The sequence below is a fragment of the Polypterus senegalus genome, chromosome 8 (genome assembly GCF_016835505.1).
Source record: "Polypterus senegalus isolate Bchr_013 chromosome 8, ASM1683550v1, whole genome shotgun sequence".
Lineage (NCBI taxonomy): Eukaryota > Metazoa > Chordata > Cladistia > Polypteriformes > Polypteridae > Polypterus > Polypterus senegalus.
Genome location: NC_053161.1, coordinates 124,467,459 through 124,486,984, shown reverse-complemented (window position 1 = coordinate 124,486,984; position 19,526 = coordinate 124,467,459). Strand labels below are relative to the sequence as shown.

The following is a 19,526-nucleotide window of genomic DNA, read 5'->3' as shown; positions in this document are numbered from 1 at the left end:
TACGCTGGACAAAAGTTCTTAAGGAGAGTATAATGTAGGTATAGGCATAGAAGAAGAAGATTGGGCCACACTTCAGAAGAAAAAAAGGCAGATACTCAAATTAACAAGGTCTTTACAGAAATATCTTGAGAGATATTATGAGAAGGGCATAACATATGTGTGTTGATCTCTGTTCTTACCACAGTGGTACTGAGGACAACATTGTTGGGTTGTGTTCAGATCCACAGCCAAAATTTCTCCCTCGTTACATACAGGAATGGGATCAATACAAGACTCACAAACTAGAAAAAAGTAAAAATCAGGCAAAAAAATGTAAATATTTTAATTAACCTTGACTTCCATAGAAGAAAGTGGAAAAGAAAATAACATTTTTAACAAATTAATATAAATATCATTTTAAGTATGGTATCCCTTCCTCGTGTCTTCACAGAAATTGAAGCAAGAGCTCAGATTGAAATAATTTTGAAATAGGCTTGCCTTTGCTAATATCATGCACTATTAGTTTATAATACTATATTACATTGGATTTTTACTAGAAGCCACCGTCTATCCTGGCAACATCTGGTGGAGTTCAGGAAACAGTCCTAGATGGTATGACATAATATTACAGGGCACCCTTGTGCACAAATTAGTACTCAAACATGTACAACCAATTTAGAGTTAACAATTAACTTATGCATGCCTTTTTGACATGAAATGTAAAAGGAATACCTGACCAGTGTACAAAGTTCACAATGTGAACAGGCCAAAAATAAAACTCCCGTTCTTGAAGCTTTGCTCTCTTAATAGTGTTGATGTAAAATAAATTTATAAATATTAAATTAAAGTTTTAAACAGAAACATGTCATATAAACCGTCTGATGTAATTTAACAATATCTTCCACTGGAATCTTACCACATAGGTAGGAATAACAACATGACTTATCCTCTCGAACTTCCACCAAAAATTGGTCTTCTCTGCATTCCAAGGGCACAGAAGTGGGGCAGGCAAGGGAATCACATTCTGTGAAAAGAAATTCATAGTACATTTACAGTAGGTAAAGTTAATCTCTGATAGTTTTTCATGCGTTCAGTAAAGTCAGCCAGTGGAGATCTGATACTTTTCTATGTGAAGCAATCTTCACAGTATTTACTGATATCCTTGTTAATGTCTCAGTAAAAGTTTATTTTTGTCACAAAAAATCCCCTCCTTTTATAAACACCAGATTACACTGAAAATGTGTTTACAAGAATATGTGGCCGATTTGTTGGAAATTATATTCATATATCAAGTATCACGTAATTCTGTTTAAAAAAAAAGACCTTTCTGTTCAGTCCAGCAGCAATACTTTTAACCAGAACTGTTCAGACAGAATGACAAAGACGGCAAAAGGATTGTGAACTATACTTAACCCAATCTAGTGATTTGAGCCAACTGATATTAAGCAGCTATATTATCTAAGTACAGATCATTAGACAGTATTTTGATTGACTGTAATTCAGAGTGGTTTGGTTAAAGCAGGCATATTCTTATTATTTAACCTTCCCTGACTGCAAGTTTTTCTCTGTTTCTCCTGTTAAGAGTGAATATTTTTTCTAGATATTAACAAAAAATCTTTCAACTTTGCCCTGTTACTAACTGTGTGCCCTGCAATGAACTGTAACCTATTGCAGTCTGCAGAAACAAAGCCAAACAGACTTTGAAGAACTTGTACTGTAAACTCTACACTGAAAGTAGTTCTTTCTGGAACTGCAACAGGTGTCTAAAGTTTGATAGAGCTCATACCGTGCTGCTAATTCCTATCCTATTCCTATATGTTTATCAATAAGAATATATTAATGTACCTAAGATTTATCTCTTACACATTATAACATTTAAGGAAAACATAAAACTTATGTCCATGCAAAACTTGCACCTTATGTCAGAACATGCATCAAATGTCATGTCCAAATTCTTGAGTGGTCAACCATAATGTAAATTCTGAAGCACCTTTATATTTCTGTGTTGGTTTTTCCATACTGATTTTCTCCACACTTCCAAAATATGTGGCAGTTAGGCAAATGTATGCTTGTAAATTGTACCCGTACACACGGGTGTGTGGGTGTGTGAGGGAGTTTGCTGTGTCATGAACTGAAGATTTCTCTAAAGCTGAATTATTCAATTCTCCCAATGCTACACTACAAGCCTATTGCAGTAAAATTAATAGTACTGTGCTCACAGAATGGACAAATAATCTTAAATTATGTAAAAACAATTCTAGATTGCAATGAAGACCCACATAAAAGGTTTGATATAGTAAATTAAATGAAAATGACACAGAAATCTCAAATTACAGGAATTAACAATTGCAGTACTCCATTATTATCTGTTTTCTTAAATACACAAATTCCTGTTAACAACACTTTTCGCAAAATTCGCCTTTATTCTACACTTTCTCACGCTTGTTTTATTTCTTTTACTGTACGTATAGTTCGTGGATACAGCCGACCTGAATTGCATGGATTTGGCTTAATATTTACAGATTTTATGGACTCTACTTTGACTGGGAACAGCTGAGTCTGTGGATCGCGGGACGAGACCTACGAACATTTCTTTGTACCTGGCGATCTATGACCTCGGGATGATCTGTCTCCGTGATTATATTCGCTATGCTGATCTGCTCCCGATTCATTTTACAGTACTGTACGACTGGGATCTGATCTGATGCTCATACTAACCTGGCTTATGGCTCCGGGGCGATCACGCATGAAATTATCAAGCGTTACTGTTTGTGGCTGTATATTGGAACCTGCAAATCCTGCTACCTCCTCCTGCTATGCTTTCTGCTGCTTTGCTATCGCCGTTCATCTCATCTAATCCAAATGGTTCCGCTATGCTGTGCTGCTTCTCCACTGCTTTTCAGATAAGTATTGCCAAGTATCATGCTAAAATACTCTCATGACAAACTCCTTCTTATTAAACAGTTTGTCCAGAGCAAATGGTCTGATTGGAACATCCTAAAAGACGCCGGTATTTTGCAGCGCCCGAAATATATACATCGCGGGTCAGGTCGCCGCCACCGCCGGGTGCGAATGAAAAGACAACCGGCAGCATTTGCTCAGGAATAAGCATTCCTTCTCATGGCCCTGGAAATACAAGTGTCAGTGTGCCAAATTTACATTGTGTGGAAATAAACCCTGATCACAGCTCTGTGCAAAAAGATGCCTCATTAACTAACATTGCTCTGTTTAACTCAAGATCTCTTAATGGCAAAGCATTGGTGCTGTCAGAACTCATCACTGACACCAAACTTGATATACTGTGTTTAACGGAGACTTGGCAAAACCAAACGAATTGACGTCTCTCACGGAGGCGACTCCACCTGGTTTCACTTTCCATACAGAACCTCGCAGCTCTAGACAAGGAGGTGGGCTAGCGGTAATTATCAGAGCAGACTTAAATATCAAACGAATCCCAATTGACTGTCCACTGTCTTTTGAGTGCCTGGCTCTTAAACTAATAACGGAAACAGGTCCTGTCTCACTCATTGTTCTTTATCGTCCCCCAAAATACAATGCATCCTTCTTATCTGATCTGATTGAACTTTTAACCCACCTAAGCTCTTACTCTCAGAGAATTATCCTTCTTGGTGATTTCAACATCCATATTGACATTACTACATCTAAACTGAGAAATGAATTCCTATCCTTACTGGACTGTTTTGACTTGACACAACATGTTGATTTTCCCACCCACTCTGGTGGTCATATATTGGATCTGATCTGCACTTCTGGACTATCTGTTGCCAATATTTACAGCACTGATTTGGGACTCTCTGACCATAAAGCAGTATTTTCACTGTCTCACTGCCTTTACCTCCTCTTACCTGTAAACGACAAATTTCTTACAGAAACCTTAAAAATATCTGTCCCTCTATCCTTTCTGGATCCATTTCTGATCTTTTACTGTCTGCACCTATTCCGTCAACACTAGATAGTCTTGTTGACCACTATAACTCAGCCCTTCATTCAGCATTAGATAAAACAGCTCCTTTAAAACATAAGGAGGTTTCCTTTAAACGTTCAGCTCCTTGGTATAACTCAGAATTGCGATCTATGAAAGCAGCTGGCCGACGCCTTGAGAGAATGTCACGTAAGACTGGCCTCACTGTGCACATCCAGGCTTTCTCTGACCACCAAAGAGCTTACAGAGAAGCACTAACTGCTGCTAAGAACACCCACTATGGCAGAATAATAGAAAGTGGCCACGATAACCCAAGGGTTTTGTTTTCTGTAGTTAATAAACTACTCAACCTGCATCTGGCCCAACTACCTCTTCTACTGAAGTCTGTGAGGATTTCCTCCACTTTTTCCGTAACAAAATTAAAGATCTAAATAATTCAACTAACATAAATACATCATCTGTTTATATCTCTCCCTGTTTTCCCACTCCATCCAGCTCCTTCTCTAAGTTCTCACCAGTCACATCTGCGTTTGTTAATAACCTGCTTTGTAAGATGAGGCCGACTACTTGTGTACTGGACCCCATCCCCAGCACACTACTTAAATCCTGCCTTCATGCCATAATCCCGACTGTTACAACAATAATAAACTCATCCCTTGACACTGGCTCTGTGCGCTCACTTTTAAAATCGCTTCTGTAACCCCAATGTTAAAAAGTCTGGTCTTGATGCTGACAATCTTAACAATTTCCGCCTATTTCCCACTTACCTTTCCTGTCAAAAGCTCTTGAGCGTGTTGTAGCTTCCCAGCTCACCAATTACTTAACTCTAATAATTTGATGGAACCCTTTCAGTCTGGTTTCAGGGTGCAGCACAGCTGTGAAACTGCTCTGCTACGGGTAACCAATGATTTGCTTATGGCAGCAGACTCTGGACAAACCAGCATATTAATTCTGTTAGACCTCAGTGCAGCATTTGACACTGTCAGACATGACATTCTACTGTCCAGAATGGAGAACATGCTGGGTATCTCTGGCACTGCCCTCCAGTGGTTCAAGTCCTATCTGACTGATAGGCAAGAGTTTGTTAGTCTTGGCAACAGCAGATCCAGCTCAGCGCCAGTCACACAAGGAGTTCCTCAGGGCTCTGTCCTGGCCCTCTTCTCTTCTGTATTTATATGCTTCCCTTGGCCATATTATTCGTAGCTATGGACTGGGCTATCATTTTATGCAGACGATACTCAACTCTACTTCAATGTTAAAAGTGGAACTTCATCAGAGCTTTCTCAGCTCACAACCTGCCTTAGTGAAATTAAAACCTGGATGGAGCAGAACTCTTTAAAATTAAACTGCAACAAAACTGAACTCCTGCAAATTGGGACTAAAATGCAACTTAATAAAATGAGCTCCTTCCCAGTCCATCTTGGTGGTGATCTCATCAGACCTGCCTCTACTGCAAAGAATCTTGGTGTCATTTTTGATTCCTCCCTTTCTTACTCCCCACATAAATCACATTAAGAAACTTTCTTACTTTCACCTCCGTAACATATCCGTGTTCGCTCCTTCCTCTCCTTTTCTAATGCTGAGAAACTTGTCCATGCTTTTATCACATCCCGCATAGATTATTGTAACTCGCTGCTGGCAGGTGCCCCTTCTAATCTTATATCACAGCTCCAGCTTATTCAAAACTCAGCTGCAAGAGTCCTTACTCGAACCAGCAGCAGCGAGCACATCACACCCATCCTGCTCCGTCTTCACTGGCTCCCTGTGTCTTACAGAATCGAATATAAAATCCTACTAATAACCTACAAAGCCTTAAATAACCTCGCTCAAACTACATCAGTGACCTTCTCCATCACTATCTGCCTGCCCGCCCACTAAGGTCCTCTGATTCTGGCAATCTTGTTGTGCCCCACACTAATCTACACTCCATGGGTGACAGGGCCTTCAGCTGTATAGCCCAGACTCTGGAATGACCTACCGAAATTAATCAGGTCAGCTGACTCCATGAATTCTTTTAAAAAACAACTCAAAACTCATCTGTTCAGGAAGGCTTTTAGCTCTACTTGACTTCATTCCCTTTCTCTCAGTTTACCTCTCTGTCAAGATGCTCATGTAACCTGTGTGTGTGTGTGTGTGTGTGCTAGACTCTCAATTCTGTTGTCTGTTAGGCTTTCTCTGAATTTACTGTCTTAATCTTCTTTATTTATTTATTTGGTTTGTACTATGCTATATACTGTATCCCCTGCCGTTCTTTCTTATATTCTGTAAGTGCCTTGAGCATGGGAAAGGCGCTATATAAATAAAATGTATTATTATTATTATTATTAATCAAATACTTTACATGTCTAATAAAACTACTTTTACAGATGCACAGAAGAGTCCATTCCCGCTAGCTGCATTAGGACATAATACAACTCTCACTGCCTTAGAAAGGCAAACAAGATAATTAAATAAACAGTACAGACTCTTTAGTGAGGCAGTATAAGCTGTGGACTTGAACCCGGACACACACAGACGGACATCGTTGGCTCCACCACACACCGTTTATTGTACAATATTTACAATTAGTCACATGTACCACAAACCCCAGTGCCTCCAGCACCGTTTCCCCAATGTCCAGGCCTAGCAGTCTCAATGCCTTTCTCTCCTGGCAGCCTCCAGTCCTCTCTCCAGCTCCGTCTCTCTTCCACCCGACTTCCGCTATCGACTGAAGGGAGGCGGCCCCTTAAATAGGAACCCGGATGGGCTCCAGCTGCTTCCCGGCACTCTTCCGTAAACACACCCCAGTGTGGCAGAAGTGCCGGCTGCGCACCCGGAAGCCGTCCGGGTGTCCCCTGTCGTCTTCCCCCCAGCACTTCCTGGTGTGGCGGAAGTGCTGTGCTCCAGGAATATTCAGGCACTGGGGCGCCGCCTGGCGGTGGCCACGGGTCCCTACAGGGCTGGGCTTCCAAGCCCTTTACCCAAGGTCCCCAACATAACCAGGGCGGACGCCCCCTCGCGGTCTGGAGGAGGCACAAGCCCTCCTCCGGTCCTCCTGGGCGTCAAGCGAACATGAGCCTTTGTGTGAATGTACTCTGTAATGGGCTGTGGTCCCTTTCAGGGCTGAGTCCAGCCCTGCAGTTGATGTTAATCAATGGACAAATAATTATCTGCTTAGCAAGTGCCTTGCTAAACTGTGGTTTCTTTAGTTTATCTTAATAGATATGCATCTAATACCAATGGAGATTCTACTGGCGAATAAGGGCCATTGGCACCTTTACCATTAGATTCAGGGATAGTTTCTATCTACAGGTCATAAGGTTGTTGAACAGTCAGGCATATGAACAAATGTAAAATAATAAAATGTGAGTGTGTATATTGCATGATGTACAATATATATTTATGTGTGTACATGTGTATTGTATTATTTGTCATAAATTACAGATTACAACTGAAAACTACTACTTGAGACCTGTACTTCTTGACAATAGCTATACTGATGTTGAGACATTTATCCATAGAATAGATGAATGCAAAACCATATATGACATTCCTAAAAAACTCAGACTAAAATCATAATGCTTAAAATAACAGAGTAACTGATTACTAGCCTGTTTCTATAGAATTAAATATGGAATTGTCAAGATAAGTACTGGATCAGAACCAGACAAAGAAAGTGACATTATAGAATTTGATTTCCACTTCTTAGGAAGTACTTTTAAAGCTATTGTCATGAGGACATGGTGCAATAAAATTCATGTGAGCCTGTCTCCTGAAAACAGCTGACAATAACACAAATAAATTAATAAATAGACAAAAATTATACATAATATCCAACATATATATTTACAAGTATTTGTGTGTGTGTGTGTTATATATACATTATGGTACAATATTTGTTACTCAACAAGTAATAGGATTTTAGGTAATGGAGAAGTTTGGGAAAAAGAAACCTAAACCATGTAAACCACACTTGTGGCTTATCTTTTGTGTATATATATATAAAAGACAAAGAGTAGATGACAAAGTAGATCGTCGTAAAGAATTCAAAAATGTTGGAGCGATACACATGCAGAGCAGGTTTGAGATAACGAAAGGACTAAAATTTGAAAGTCTCAAGAAAATGATATAGTATTAGCGCAAACAAATGGAAATTATTACTTGGTGAAATAACAGAACAGCAAAAACAGATCAAATATATTGTTCAGATTTAAAGTTTAAGTCGGAGACTTGTAAATTGTGTAATTTGTGTTGCCATTAGGGACATTAGCTGTAGTCAGGATATAGCGGGTTGGATAATGGATGGATATACTATATATATATAGTTTAAACAGTCTATTTGTTGTTCAATTTGGTTATAAGGTTTTATTAAACTTAAAAAAAACGGTTGTATATGGTTTGTCCTTATTTCAGCCAGCACATGAACAACAACAAATAAAAATTACATTAATGGTGAAGAGACTTTTGAAATCCAGTATAGTTTATTTTAAAAGTAAAACCCAACCCATGCCACCTATAGACACAATATTACACAAATGTTTCCAGAGTTTTATCTGTGGAGCACAGACTTGTCAAGTCACTTGCCTGAACTGAACTGACAGACTCCTACTACATTACAATATTACATGTCAGCCCTTTGATGGTACACTATTATAGCACATACTGTAGACAATCATCTTCTTCTTTTTCTTCTTTTGGCTGCTCCCGTTAGGGGTTGCCACAGCGGATTATCTGTCCGCATATACAGTATATTGTAATAAAATGTTGGTGAACAGCCTGATATATTTAAGTCAAAATTTGAAAATGTGTGGTATGTATGTGAGAGCCTGAAGTAAGGTAGCAAAGGTTTGGTTTCCTTTTCTGTTTATAACACTTCAACTGTAGGTTTTAATTTTTTCTTCTCTTTGAGCTGTAGTGTGTTTTCCAGCAAAAAGAAAGAGTTTCTGTTTTACCTGCATGTCAATTAGAAGATTAAAATACTTATGTGATGATGTAACACAGAAAATAAAAATATACATGTGATCTTTCTAACCTACAGAATATTAAACAAAAACATGAATAGGAGAACAGGAAATTGTGGTCTTAAAGAAGACTGCTTGAAAATTCTAGATAGTCCTGTGACTGGGCTTTAGAAAACAGGCAAATCAAACAATAGTTACAATGCATAAATAATTTATTGAGATAAGTTAATCAAGCAGCTGAGCTCTATTCGTGGGGAATATTATCTGAAAACAGTGAAAAGCAAACAGTTTCAGCACCAGACGATTAGTGGGCTCAGCCAGCTGACTGAAAGATTGAGAATGATGGATTTTTTATTCCATTCCCATGTCTCAGTCACTACAGTGGGTTCTGAGGTGCTGCAGTGAATGCAGGTTGGTGCTGTAAATAGTTTCTGTCAGATTAGTTAAATCAATTTTAAATTATTAATTTTATCTTGTTATCTAGGCGGCGCAGTGGTAGCACTGCTATCTCGCACTCCTGGTTCCTCCCTGAGTGGAGTTTGCATGTTCTCCCTGTGTCTGCGTGGGTTTCCTCCGGGTACTCCGGTTTCCTCCCACAGTCTAAAGACATGCAGGTTAGGTGCATTGGCGTTCCTAAATTGTCCTTGGTGTGTGTGTGTGTGTCCTGCAGTGGGCTGGTGCCCTGTCTGGGATTTGTTTCTGCCTTGAACCCTGTGTTGGCTGGGATTGGCTCCAGCAAATCACGTAACCCTGTGTTAGGATATAGCAGGTTGGACAATGACTGACTGACCTTGTTATCTAATTAGCATGGTGGAAATACAGCTAATTCAAATGTCATTACAGTGACTATCATCCAAAAGCAACTGCAGTGCCTTCTTTATTGAGGATTACTGTTTCATAACAAGGGTCCCTTAGACTCCAATAAAGAGTCCACGATGGAGGTGGCATGCCCCCACCCACTGTCACTATTACATCCAAAATGTTTACATACATAATACTTGTGGTGAATATACATACAATAGTAGAAATCATAACATTTATGAACAAGGATGATGCTGTAACAGTATGTATATTCAATAAAGCAGCCAAAATGAGGAAATGCAAAAGAAGACCTTACTGGATTGGATTACTTTACAGAGCACACTGGCACAACACTAATTTTGATGTGACCAAGCTGCCCCTGTCATTCGCCTTATGTAAAATTACATATCTACCAATTAAATATACAATGAAGCATTGAATTACTGTAAATAGACAATGAAGTTTATGTTAATATTAAAATGAATTTCTGCAGCATCAAATGCTGTTTGTTATTGGAGGCAACTCATAAAGGGGAGAAGAAGATGTGAATGATTTGAAAACTAGCAACATCAAAAATTGGTATCACTATACTCAATTTGCTGCTGCAAGCCAAGTATCCCCTACAGCAGCTTGTCTTTTAATATTCTAGCTTAGATAAATTAGTGAATGCTAAATACAGTATTTTATGAGTCTTGTATTTTAGATATTGAAAAAGAAAAATAACTTTTTTTAGATGTTTTAACTTCAATTCTATACTTCTGCAGATTTTATTTGGACTTCCAGAGGTCCTGGTGTCTCTGGACAAGGAAAAAGCTTTTGATTGAGTTGATAGAAAGTAGTATACATTGTGCTTGAATCACTGAATCAAAAGGGATCATAAGGAAAGAGGTTGAACTTGGAGATCTAAATTACTGATTGATATTCATCTTTATAACTCATAGTAACCTACTGGATGAATTCCGTAAGATCTCTGGGTTCAAAATTAACTAAATGTAATTCATTAAATAGTTTTCCTGGTGAATATTCCTGACATGTAAATTTAAATTAGAACACATTTTCATCCCAGAACAGTTCAAATATTCCACTCTTACAGTTACAAGAAAGCTTGAAATTTAAATTCAAATTTATTTTCTTCAATATTGAGGAAAGCAAGGTTTTAAAAGAGGGCCATCTCTTTATCGTAGTTTAGCTGGGGGATTGATATTTTTAAAAAGAATATCCTTCTTAAGCTACTGTATCTTTTTTAGAATATGTCAATATATATTAAATCCTTTAGCAAATATTGAATGCAATTGTAACTTTAGTCATTAGTAGTGCATAAAGGCCAGGTTTTAAATCACAACTCTGCATGGCTCAAAAGGAGTATATTTGGAGAGAAGTGGTGGCACTACATTTATCACTAGATGCTGAAATCATGTAATTTGAAACTATGGAAAGAAACAGAAGATAATGGCACAGCACCTGCTTTGTTAGGCATGGAGAGGAAATCTTGTTCAAATTCCTCTCTGTATGCTTGGCTGTGTGCTGCAGTCATTATAGGTTGAGTATCCCAAATCCAAAATTCCAAACTCCCAAGACTTTTTAAGCATCAACATGACCCACAGCATGACTGTGTTCAGTAACCGTTTAATCAAAACAGAGCATCATAAGTGAAGACTGAAAACCTGCCGCTGTTTGTTGTTGCTGTTGTTTAACAAGATTATATAAAATATTGAATAAAATAATTTTTAGGCTATATGTATAAGATGTACAAAAAAATAAATAAATTTGGTGTTTAGACTTGGGTCCCATTCCAAAGATACCTCATCATGTATATGCAAATATTCCAAAATCTAAAAATATCCAATATTCAAAATACTTCTGGTCACAAGCATTTTGAATTAGGGATACTCAACTTCTACTAATGTCTGCCAAAAATATATACCAATATATTAAGACCAAAATGATTTTCTCATCCCTTCTGTACACAATAATCATAAATTTCAGCTTTCTTTAACCCACATAGGATTTAATTCATGGACGTCAGTTAGAAGTCCAACATTTAGAGTAACACAGTACTTCTTCAGTGTAAAACCTAGAAACTGTCAAAAGAAACCTGCCCAACCTTTCCTTTCTTCCATTAATATCTATACTTAAAATTTCACTAGCCTATAATGATCAAGATATAGGCAGTATTCGCACATTCTATAAACTTATTTCTTTCAACCTATTTGCTCCCCGGTAGATCCAAAGCAACAATAAGAATGTGATTCTTTAAATCAAAATAAAATCAAATTTAATTTATCACATATAACTACACACAGTGCAATATTTAGTGAAATGTATAGTTGCTAAACTCCAAGACTGTGCCTTTGAAAGAAGAATATAAAAAGACAATAAAAAATGAATACACAACTTATACAACAATAAATGAGCATTATATTAATACTATAAAAATGTATGTTATCATGCATGTGTGCCTGGAAATCAACTTCCAGACACTGATGAGGTAAGTGATATCACTCTAGGACAAGAGGAGGTGCTGGCATTAACTGTATTTTCTCTTTCCCCCATAGTTCCTAGAAAATGGCCAAGGAGGACACATAGCCCCATCCAGAGTACACCAAGTTGGCCCTCCTCCTTCTATCCCAGATGCCGTAAAAACAGACAGTACCAGAAGGTGGCATCACATTTTGACTGTGCCTTCATTGAGGACAAAGATCCCTAAGTTGAAACACTATTTTGAAAGTTTTGGCTGGCTGTCTAGAGCCGACCTTGTTATGTGCCAATAGCACTACAGTGTTTCTTTTTGTTGTTGCTTTACTCGTAGCCCAGCTGGAACCCAAACCCAAGTCAGTTCCTTCTGACTTCCATTGATCTGTTCCTGTGGTCACAATATAAATATATTTGAAAAAATGTTTACAATAAAAACATACATACACATGTTCCTAAATAATGACAAAAGTGTGAAAGTGCATGGAGGATAAAATGGATGTTAAGGCAAACTTCAGTCATTGTAAGCCTTTAGCTTCAGTATGTTAAGAGACTTTATCTTTGACAATAGGGCATTATGTAGCTCTAGGCACTGTCCTCATTTAGGATATTGATGGAATATGGAAAGAAACATCTCATCAGTGTCTCTGAACTGGTCTTCAGACAGAGGTAGTTTTTCCTGAGCATCACACCAAGAAGTGGCCATTGTTGGGATGGCTGGTATCATTAATGATCTTCTTTGCTCTAGTCCAACATTGCTTGGAATAAATGTCCTTGGAGGCTAAAGAGTGCACATCCAGTGATGTGTTGAGCTAACTGTGCCACTCTGTGCAGAGCCTTGTAGTCCTGCTGCATGCTGTTTGCTAGTTAGATACAGCACACACTGCTGATGTTAAAAATGACTTATGATGCAAGGATTAATTCACCTTATTTATAAGTCACTCTTGCACATCAACTATCGACAGCTTCACTGCTTGTCTGAATGACTATACATATGACTGCATGGCTGCATATGACTCCAACATCATTTTCAAGTTTGCTGATGCCACAGCTGTAGTAGGCCTGATCTCGAACAACAATAAGCAGGCTTTCCAGGATGAAGTGAAGAGTCTGTCACACTGGTATCAGGACAAAAGTCTTCTCCTGAATGTCATCAACGCAAAGGAGCTGATTGTGAACTTTGAGAAAACAGCACAATCACCACCACCCATGAGAATTAACAGGAGAGGAGAGGGTAAACTTTCAGCTGCCTCAGTGTCAACTTTACAGAGAACGTAATCTGGCACATTGACACCTTGGTTGAAGAAGGCAAGACAAAACCTTTACCACCTCAGATGCTGACTGGTGTGGCTGGCCGTCTACTCACTCATCTTGTTAATTTATGTTTTTATTTTGTCTTTTTATATTGTAGTGTATCCCAGGGGCTACTGTCCTATGATCGTGTTTCTTTACTTAAAATCTTTTCTTGTATGATATCGTCTCAATTTTCTTCTTCTGATGTGAATTTTTTTGAACCTTCACCCTTGGTTTATTATTCTCCTGACTTCTTTACCTGGACACCGGTGTTCACCAGTAAAATTAAGCTGAGTGCCAACGCGGAAGGTGTGCTGGCTTTGCTGTTAAACAATGTCGGCTCAATTTTTCATCGCTGGGCTTGGATTCTCGATCCCTGAGAGTTGTCTTTGACCCATCTTCTCCTGCACAGGATGTTGACCCTTGCCCTTAGGCATTTGATAGTGGATTTGATTTCTCCATCTGAAGGCGGAATCACTCTGCATGTTCTAGGGGAGTAAACACTGCTAATCTTCGCACGCTCACCCAACCCCGTCCTGCAGCAAGCTTTTCTGCATCTATCAAGGCTGCTCTCCTAAACGTGAGATCAGTGTGTAATAAAACTCCTATACTTTATTACATCAATGAAACTGGACTTCTTTTTCGTCACCAAGACCTGGATTGTTAATGGTGACTCTTTATGTTTTACTGACTTTTTTGATTTTCATTTTTGAACTCTTCTCTGCTGTCCCGTCATGGTGGCAGGGGGTGTTGCCACTGTTTTTAAAAGTACAGTAGAGTCTCGCTTATCTGACCTTCGCTTATCCAACATTCTGTATTATCCGACGTCCCACCACAAAAAAAAAAAAAATGCATCAATCAGCAACAAGAACTGCAAGTTGCGAGCGTGAGCATAGTCTATTTTTTGTTGCTAAGTTCATTTTTTCAGTTACATTTTTATGTTGTTTTGTTGTAAAATATGATTACAGTGGATTATGTGGCCAGCCGTCTCTGGCGTGTGTGTGTGCGTGTCTCTCTCTCATGTGCATGTGTGTCTCTCTTGCACGCTTGTGTGTGCGTGCGTCTTTCTCACAGGCGCGTGTGTGTGCGTCTCTCTTTTTCTCGCGCGTGTGTGCGTGTGTCTCTTTCTCTCGTGCGTGTGTGCGTGTGTCTGTCTGTGTCTCTCTCGCGCTGCACAGGGAATGCACAGGGAGAGACTGAACACATGCGTAAATCATCGGCACGCACAAACCGAAAGGGAAACTGGCTTGTTCCTATACCAAATGTGTGGTCGTGAACAGAGGCAAAAGTTTGGCAAACTTTTTGGTCATAACCCGATTTGTACGTGTTCAGAGACGTTCATGAACCAGGCCACTGTATTAGGTTCATAATGTGTAAAATCATAACATAGTTTGATGTTTAATAGGCTTTTTCTTAACACCTCCCATTATCCGACATTTTTGCTTATCCGACGTTCTGCTGGCCCGTTTATGTCGGATAAGCGAGACTCTACTGTATGCTCTTTTGTAGAATTTTTACAAGGGGCCCGTTTAGTAGCTTTGCACTGCAGCTTTTCAAAGTATGTAGCTCTTCCTGTTTGCTGTGTGCTATGGTTTATAGGCCTCCTATAATTAATGCTACATTTAATTCTGAATTCTCTTATCTCCTAGCTGATATTATGTTCTCCTATGATAAAGTACTTATTTTTGTTGATTTTAACTTACACATTTGTTGTCAATCTAAACCGTTGGTTAATGACTTTTTATCAGTCTTGTACTGATTTGATTTTATCCAGTATGGAGTATCAATGCTCCAACTCAATCTCTGGGATACACTGTTGATCTCATTCTTAAACTTGGTGTTTCAGTTAATAATATCGTATATGTTATGTTCCTTTTACTGATCATTTTTCTCCAATGATAGATTTGAATATTATTGTTGATATTACTACCACAATCTGTGCTTCATGCTATTCTCACTTTTTAAATTCTTCTATTATATTTGATTTTAAAACCATATTTTTTAGTCATGATATACAAGGCCAGTGTGATAGTACTGTCGATTCTGTCTTAGCTTTAAATTCATTATGAAAAACAATTTTAGACTCAATTGATCCCCTCATGATATGCTGCAAAAAGGGAAGGACAGTTCCTTGGCTTAATGGCACTACATGACAGCTACACTGCACCTGTAGAATTGCTGAACGGCACTGGAAGAAAAACAGGCTGAATGTATCTAAGCAGATTTTTAGGAATTCTCTGTTCAACTTCCAGAATGCAGTTAAGAAATCTAAACACAATTACATTCTAATAAATCTAGGGTCTTATTTAATGCAATTAATGGAGCTATTTATTTCCATTCAGAAACTGGATTAAATAGTACTGTTCTTTCATGTGAGCAGCTTCTTTCATTGTTACTACTGGTTATGCACTTCCTGTTGTTAATCATGGCATTGTCTTGGAATCTTTTGATGTTGTTTCACTTTCACAGCTAAAAAGTACTATTGACACACTTAAACTTACTTTTAGTTCTCTTGATGTTATTCCATCATGCTTCTTAGTTGAAGCTTTTGATGCTCTGGGTCCATTTTTGTTACCTATTATCAATATTTCTGTTAGGGAGGTTGTGCCCTCATTTTTTAAACATGCGGTGGTGCAACCTTTTCTAAAATAAGGCACATTTAGATCCTGGAATGTTAGCTAATTTTCACCCAATCTCCGAATTGCCTATTCTGGCTAAAATATTAGAAAGAATTATTTATAATCAATTGCTTGATCATATTAACTTCAATAATTTATTTGAGATCTACAAGTCTGGCTTTTAGTGTTTTCAGTGTGTTGAGACAGTCCTCCTGAAAGTATTTAATTACATCTGTCTCTCATTACTGACTCTGGTGGGGCTGCAGCTCTTCTTTTCCTAGACCTTTCTGCAGCTTTTGCCAATTTTGACTATGAGATCTTGCTGTTGCAGTTTGAACAACTGGTTGGGCTTAAAGGGACTGCTCTTAAGAGGTTCACGTCATATCTTACTTTCATTGTCTTTCAATTCCTCTTTCCCCATGTACTGCTCCTGTTAAATGTGGTGTTCCTCAGGGATCCATTTTGGGTCCTGTTTTATTTTCTATATATAATATCTTCATCTTATATTTCTTTTCACTGTTATGCTGATGATATTCAGATTTATGTTCTTGTGAGTAACTCTGCAATTAATTGGTTGCACAACTGTCTTTTTGAACTAAGATCCTGGATGGCTGACAATGTTCTTGACCTCAATCAAAATAAAGTGTGCTGATAGTTGAAGCTCAAATTGGTCTTGAACTTCTTGGCTCTTTTGCTGACTTTTGTAAACCTCAAGTTCATAATCTTGGTGTTGTTTTTGACAGCAAACTCTCTTTTGAGAAACAGATTCATTCTGTAGTCAAGAGTTGCTTTTTCCAGCTTCATCTTTTAGCTAAGGTCCAAATGTTTTATCTCATAGGGACCTTGAGAAAGCTACTCATTCTTTTATCTTTTCTCAGCTTGATTACTGCAACTTGTTGTATTCTGGGATCAGCAAATCCCCGATACGTTGGTTGTGATTGGTTCAGAATGATGCTGCTCATTTTTTGGCTGGGGCAAGAAAGTTTGATTCTTTTTCTTCAATATTAGCTTCAGAGGGGCAGGAAAATGAACATGAGGCACCATGCCTTGTTTCAGCTGTAACCAGAAATAATGATGTGAACTTCACTTATATGGAAGGTATTGAATGCCTTCTAAATCTACAATCAAATGCATTCTTATGTGAGGGTGCAGTATCGGTACACACCTTGCATAAAATGAAAAAGCATGCAGCATAGCCAAGAGTGTGAAATTGGAAAACTGGGATTGTATGGTAACTGAAACCTGAAACTAATTTAAAGGACTGGCCAGTATTCAGTGTAACACATGCTGAAACATGAAACCAGCAGTGGAGGAAACACAAGAAGTTGACAATAAATGCTGAACTTTTATAATAAAATATTACAACACTTATTTCCTTTTCATAGGACGTGCTTTACTTGTGAATAAGATCCATTTATTTTTGATTTATAATCATGTTTTAACTCATTATTGTAATTAACACAGTTTTTTTGTTAATGAGTACATAATCTGGATCACTGAGACAGAGACTGTAATATACTTGGCATTTTGATACATACTCTAACCACCATTAGTTTACCATAGATATATATACTGTATATATACGGTATATATGTATATTATATATATATACTGTATCATGCATTAATTAACTTTCTGAATCCACTTTTCTCAAAATATGCCTGAAGAGATCCACTAAGTGACCTTGGATGAAAAATAGGAAATAATATATCATTATAAAATATAATATATAAAATCATATAGCCATAAGAAAAAAGAAAACCCTAAACAGAAACCAGCCTGGGAAATTAAACAACATACTGTCTCATTATATAGACTTCTCCTGTAAGTTGAACGTCACACTACATCATGCACTGTACAAAAGCTTCTTTTTCTTCAGCCAGACAAACTGTTGACCGTACTTATTAAAACATGCAGTGGATTCTCAGTGGGTGTTACATTCAGGTTGTGTGTTTGTGGAGTCGGAACTAAACCATAAAAAATCACTTAACTGCCCTGGCTTTAACGAGGTGGCATATGTTCCAGGATGCTGAATATCAGACTAAATATAAGATTTCAGTTTCCTAGATCTTTTTTAATGTAAATCTTTTTCAAAAACACCAAAATCATGTTAATAAATAAACTTGAGTTGTTATTTTTGTTTAGTTTCTTTTCTTGCTTTGTTCTTTTTCAGTTGTGTATCGATAGTGCAATTAAGAGCTTTTGGTTGCATTCTGTCCCCCAGCTGACAACATTTTATTTATCTGAAGATGGTTAGCAATTTTACCAAATTACATTTTAGTTTAGACCAATGCTTACCACATCTGTATTCAGGACAGCAGGAGATGGTGCTGTAGCCAATCATAAGTTTATTTCCATTTTCACATGTGGGAACTTCATTGTCACATATTGTTAAGTTGCACTCTGCAAAGAGAAGACCTCATTATCATGAAAAAGGTATATGATCATGAAGAAGCTTTCAGCATCAAGCTTCATGCTTGTTTAGCACCTAATTTATTTTTCTTGCTTCTCATGTGTCCTGTGTTAAAGAAATTCTAAAAGTAGATATTTGTTATTCTATATACATTAATCAGCCTTAGCATAATTTAGCATCATCTTACCTGCAAAATGATAATAAAAACTGCCTGGGTATACAATCATAAAGTCATTTAAAGACAACTTGAATATTAAGTTTTTAATCCTTTTTTGTTACATTGTAAACTAATAGGATGAAAAAAATATATTTCCAGTTATCATAAATGCTATAAAAAAACTTTACCTATTTTCAGGTCATTATTATTTAATATTAATATGCAATTATTTAAATCTTATGTAAATGATTTTTTTTTAAATGTGTGGATTTATGAACAGGAAGATAGAAAACAAAGCCCCCAGAGGAGATGGTATGTGGATCCCAAATAACTGACATGAGTGCTGTCAGTGGTTTCACTTTAAGAAGATGATTATCAGGCCAGGTAAATGTATTTGGAAGAAATGTACTTTCCTCCATGCATCAAATGACTTCAGGGAACAGAACAGAACAGCTACAGCCCTGCTTGACTTAGAGAAGTTAAGGTGAGATCAAATAGATTTCTTGAATTGTGGGGAATAAAACACAGGATCTGCCAGAAAGCAATGTGCCCCTGTGGCAGTGAAACACTGTTGAGTAGCGCCAATCCAAAAGAAAGGTGGTGAGAAAGAGAAGAAGAAGAAGACAACATGGTGTATTATCTCCACTGCTAGGGTGGGATTCCTCCATCAGCACTAGTGCACTGCAGATAGACCCAGTGGGGCACTGCTTTTATAATTTTGCACCAGGAAGGTGTATTACTGCCATTGTTAAATATTAAACCTTATTATTATTGTTATTATTATTTAAAAAAAAAAAAAAAGCTTTGTTTTGTATATTTGGTAAATAGGGCTCATCCTTGTTGTCCCTCATGTTGTGGGAAGTATCAAGTGACAGAGAGACAATATAAAATGTATTTTCAAGAAGTGCAG

General features: G+C 37.7%; 1 protein-coding gene across 1 annotated transcript in view; it reads right to left on the bottom strand.

Moving 5' to 3' along the window:
• The window catches only part of otogl (otogelin-like), a 224,147-nt gene that overhangs the window by 50,319 nt on the left and 154,302 nt on the right, over positions 1 to 19,526 (bottom strand). Inside the window, exons 41-43 of the mRNA XM_039762177.1 lie at positions 18,345 to 18,449; positions 896 to 1,003; positions 180 to 281 (exon numbers count right to left, since the gene is read on the bottom strand). Coding sequence (XP_039618111.1) covers positions 180 to 281; positions 896 to 1,003; positions 18,345 to 18,449 — 315 coding nt within the window. The remainder of the gene's footprint in view (positions 1 to 179; positions 282 to 895; positions 1,004 to 18,344; positions 18,450 to 19,526) is intronic.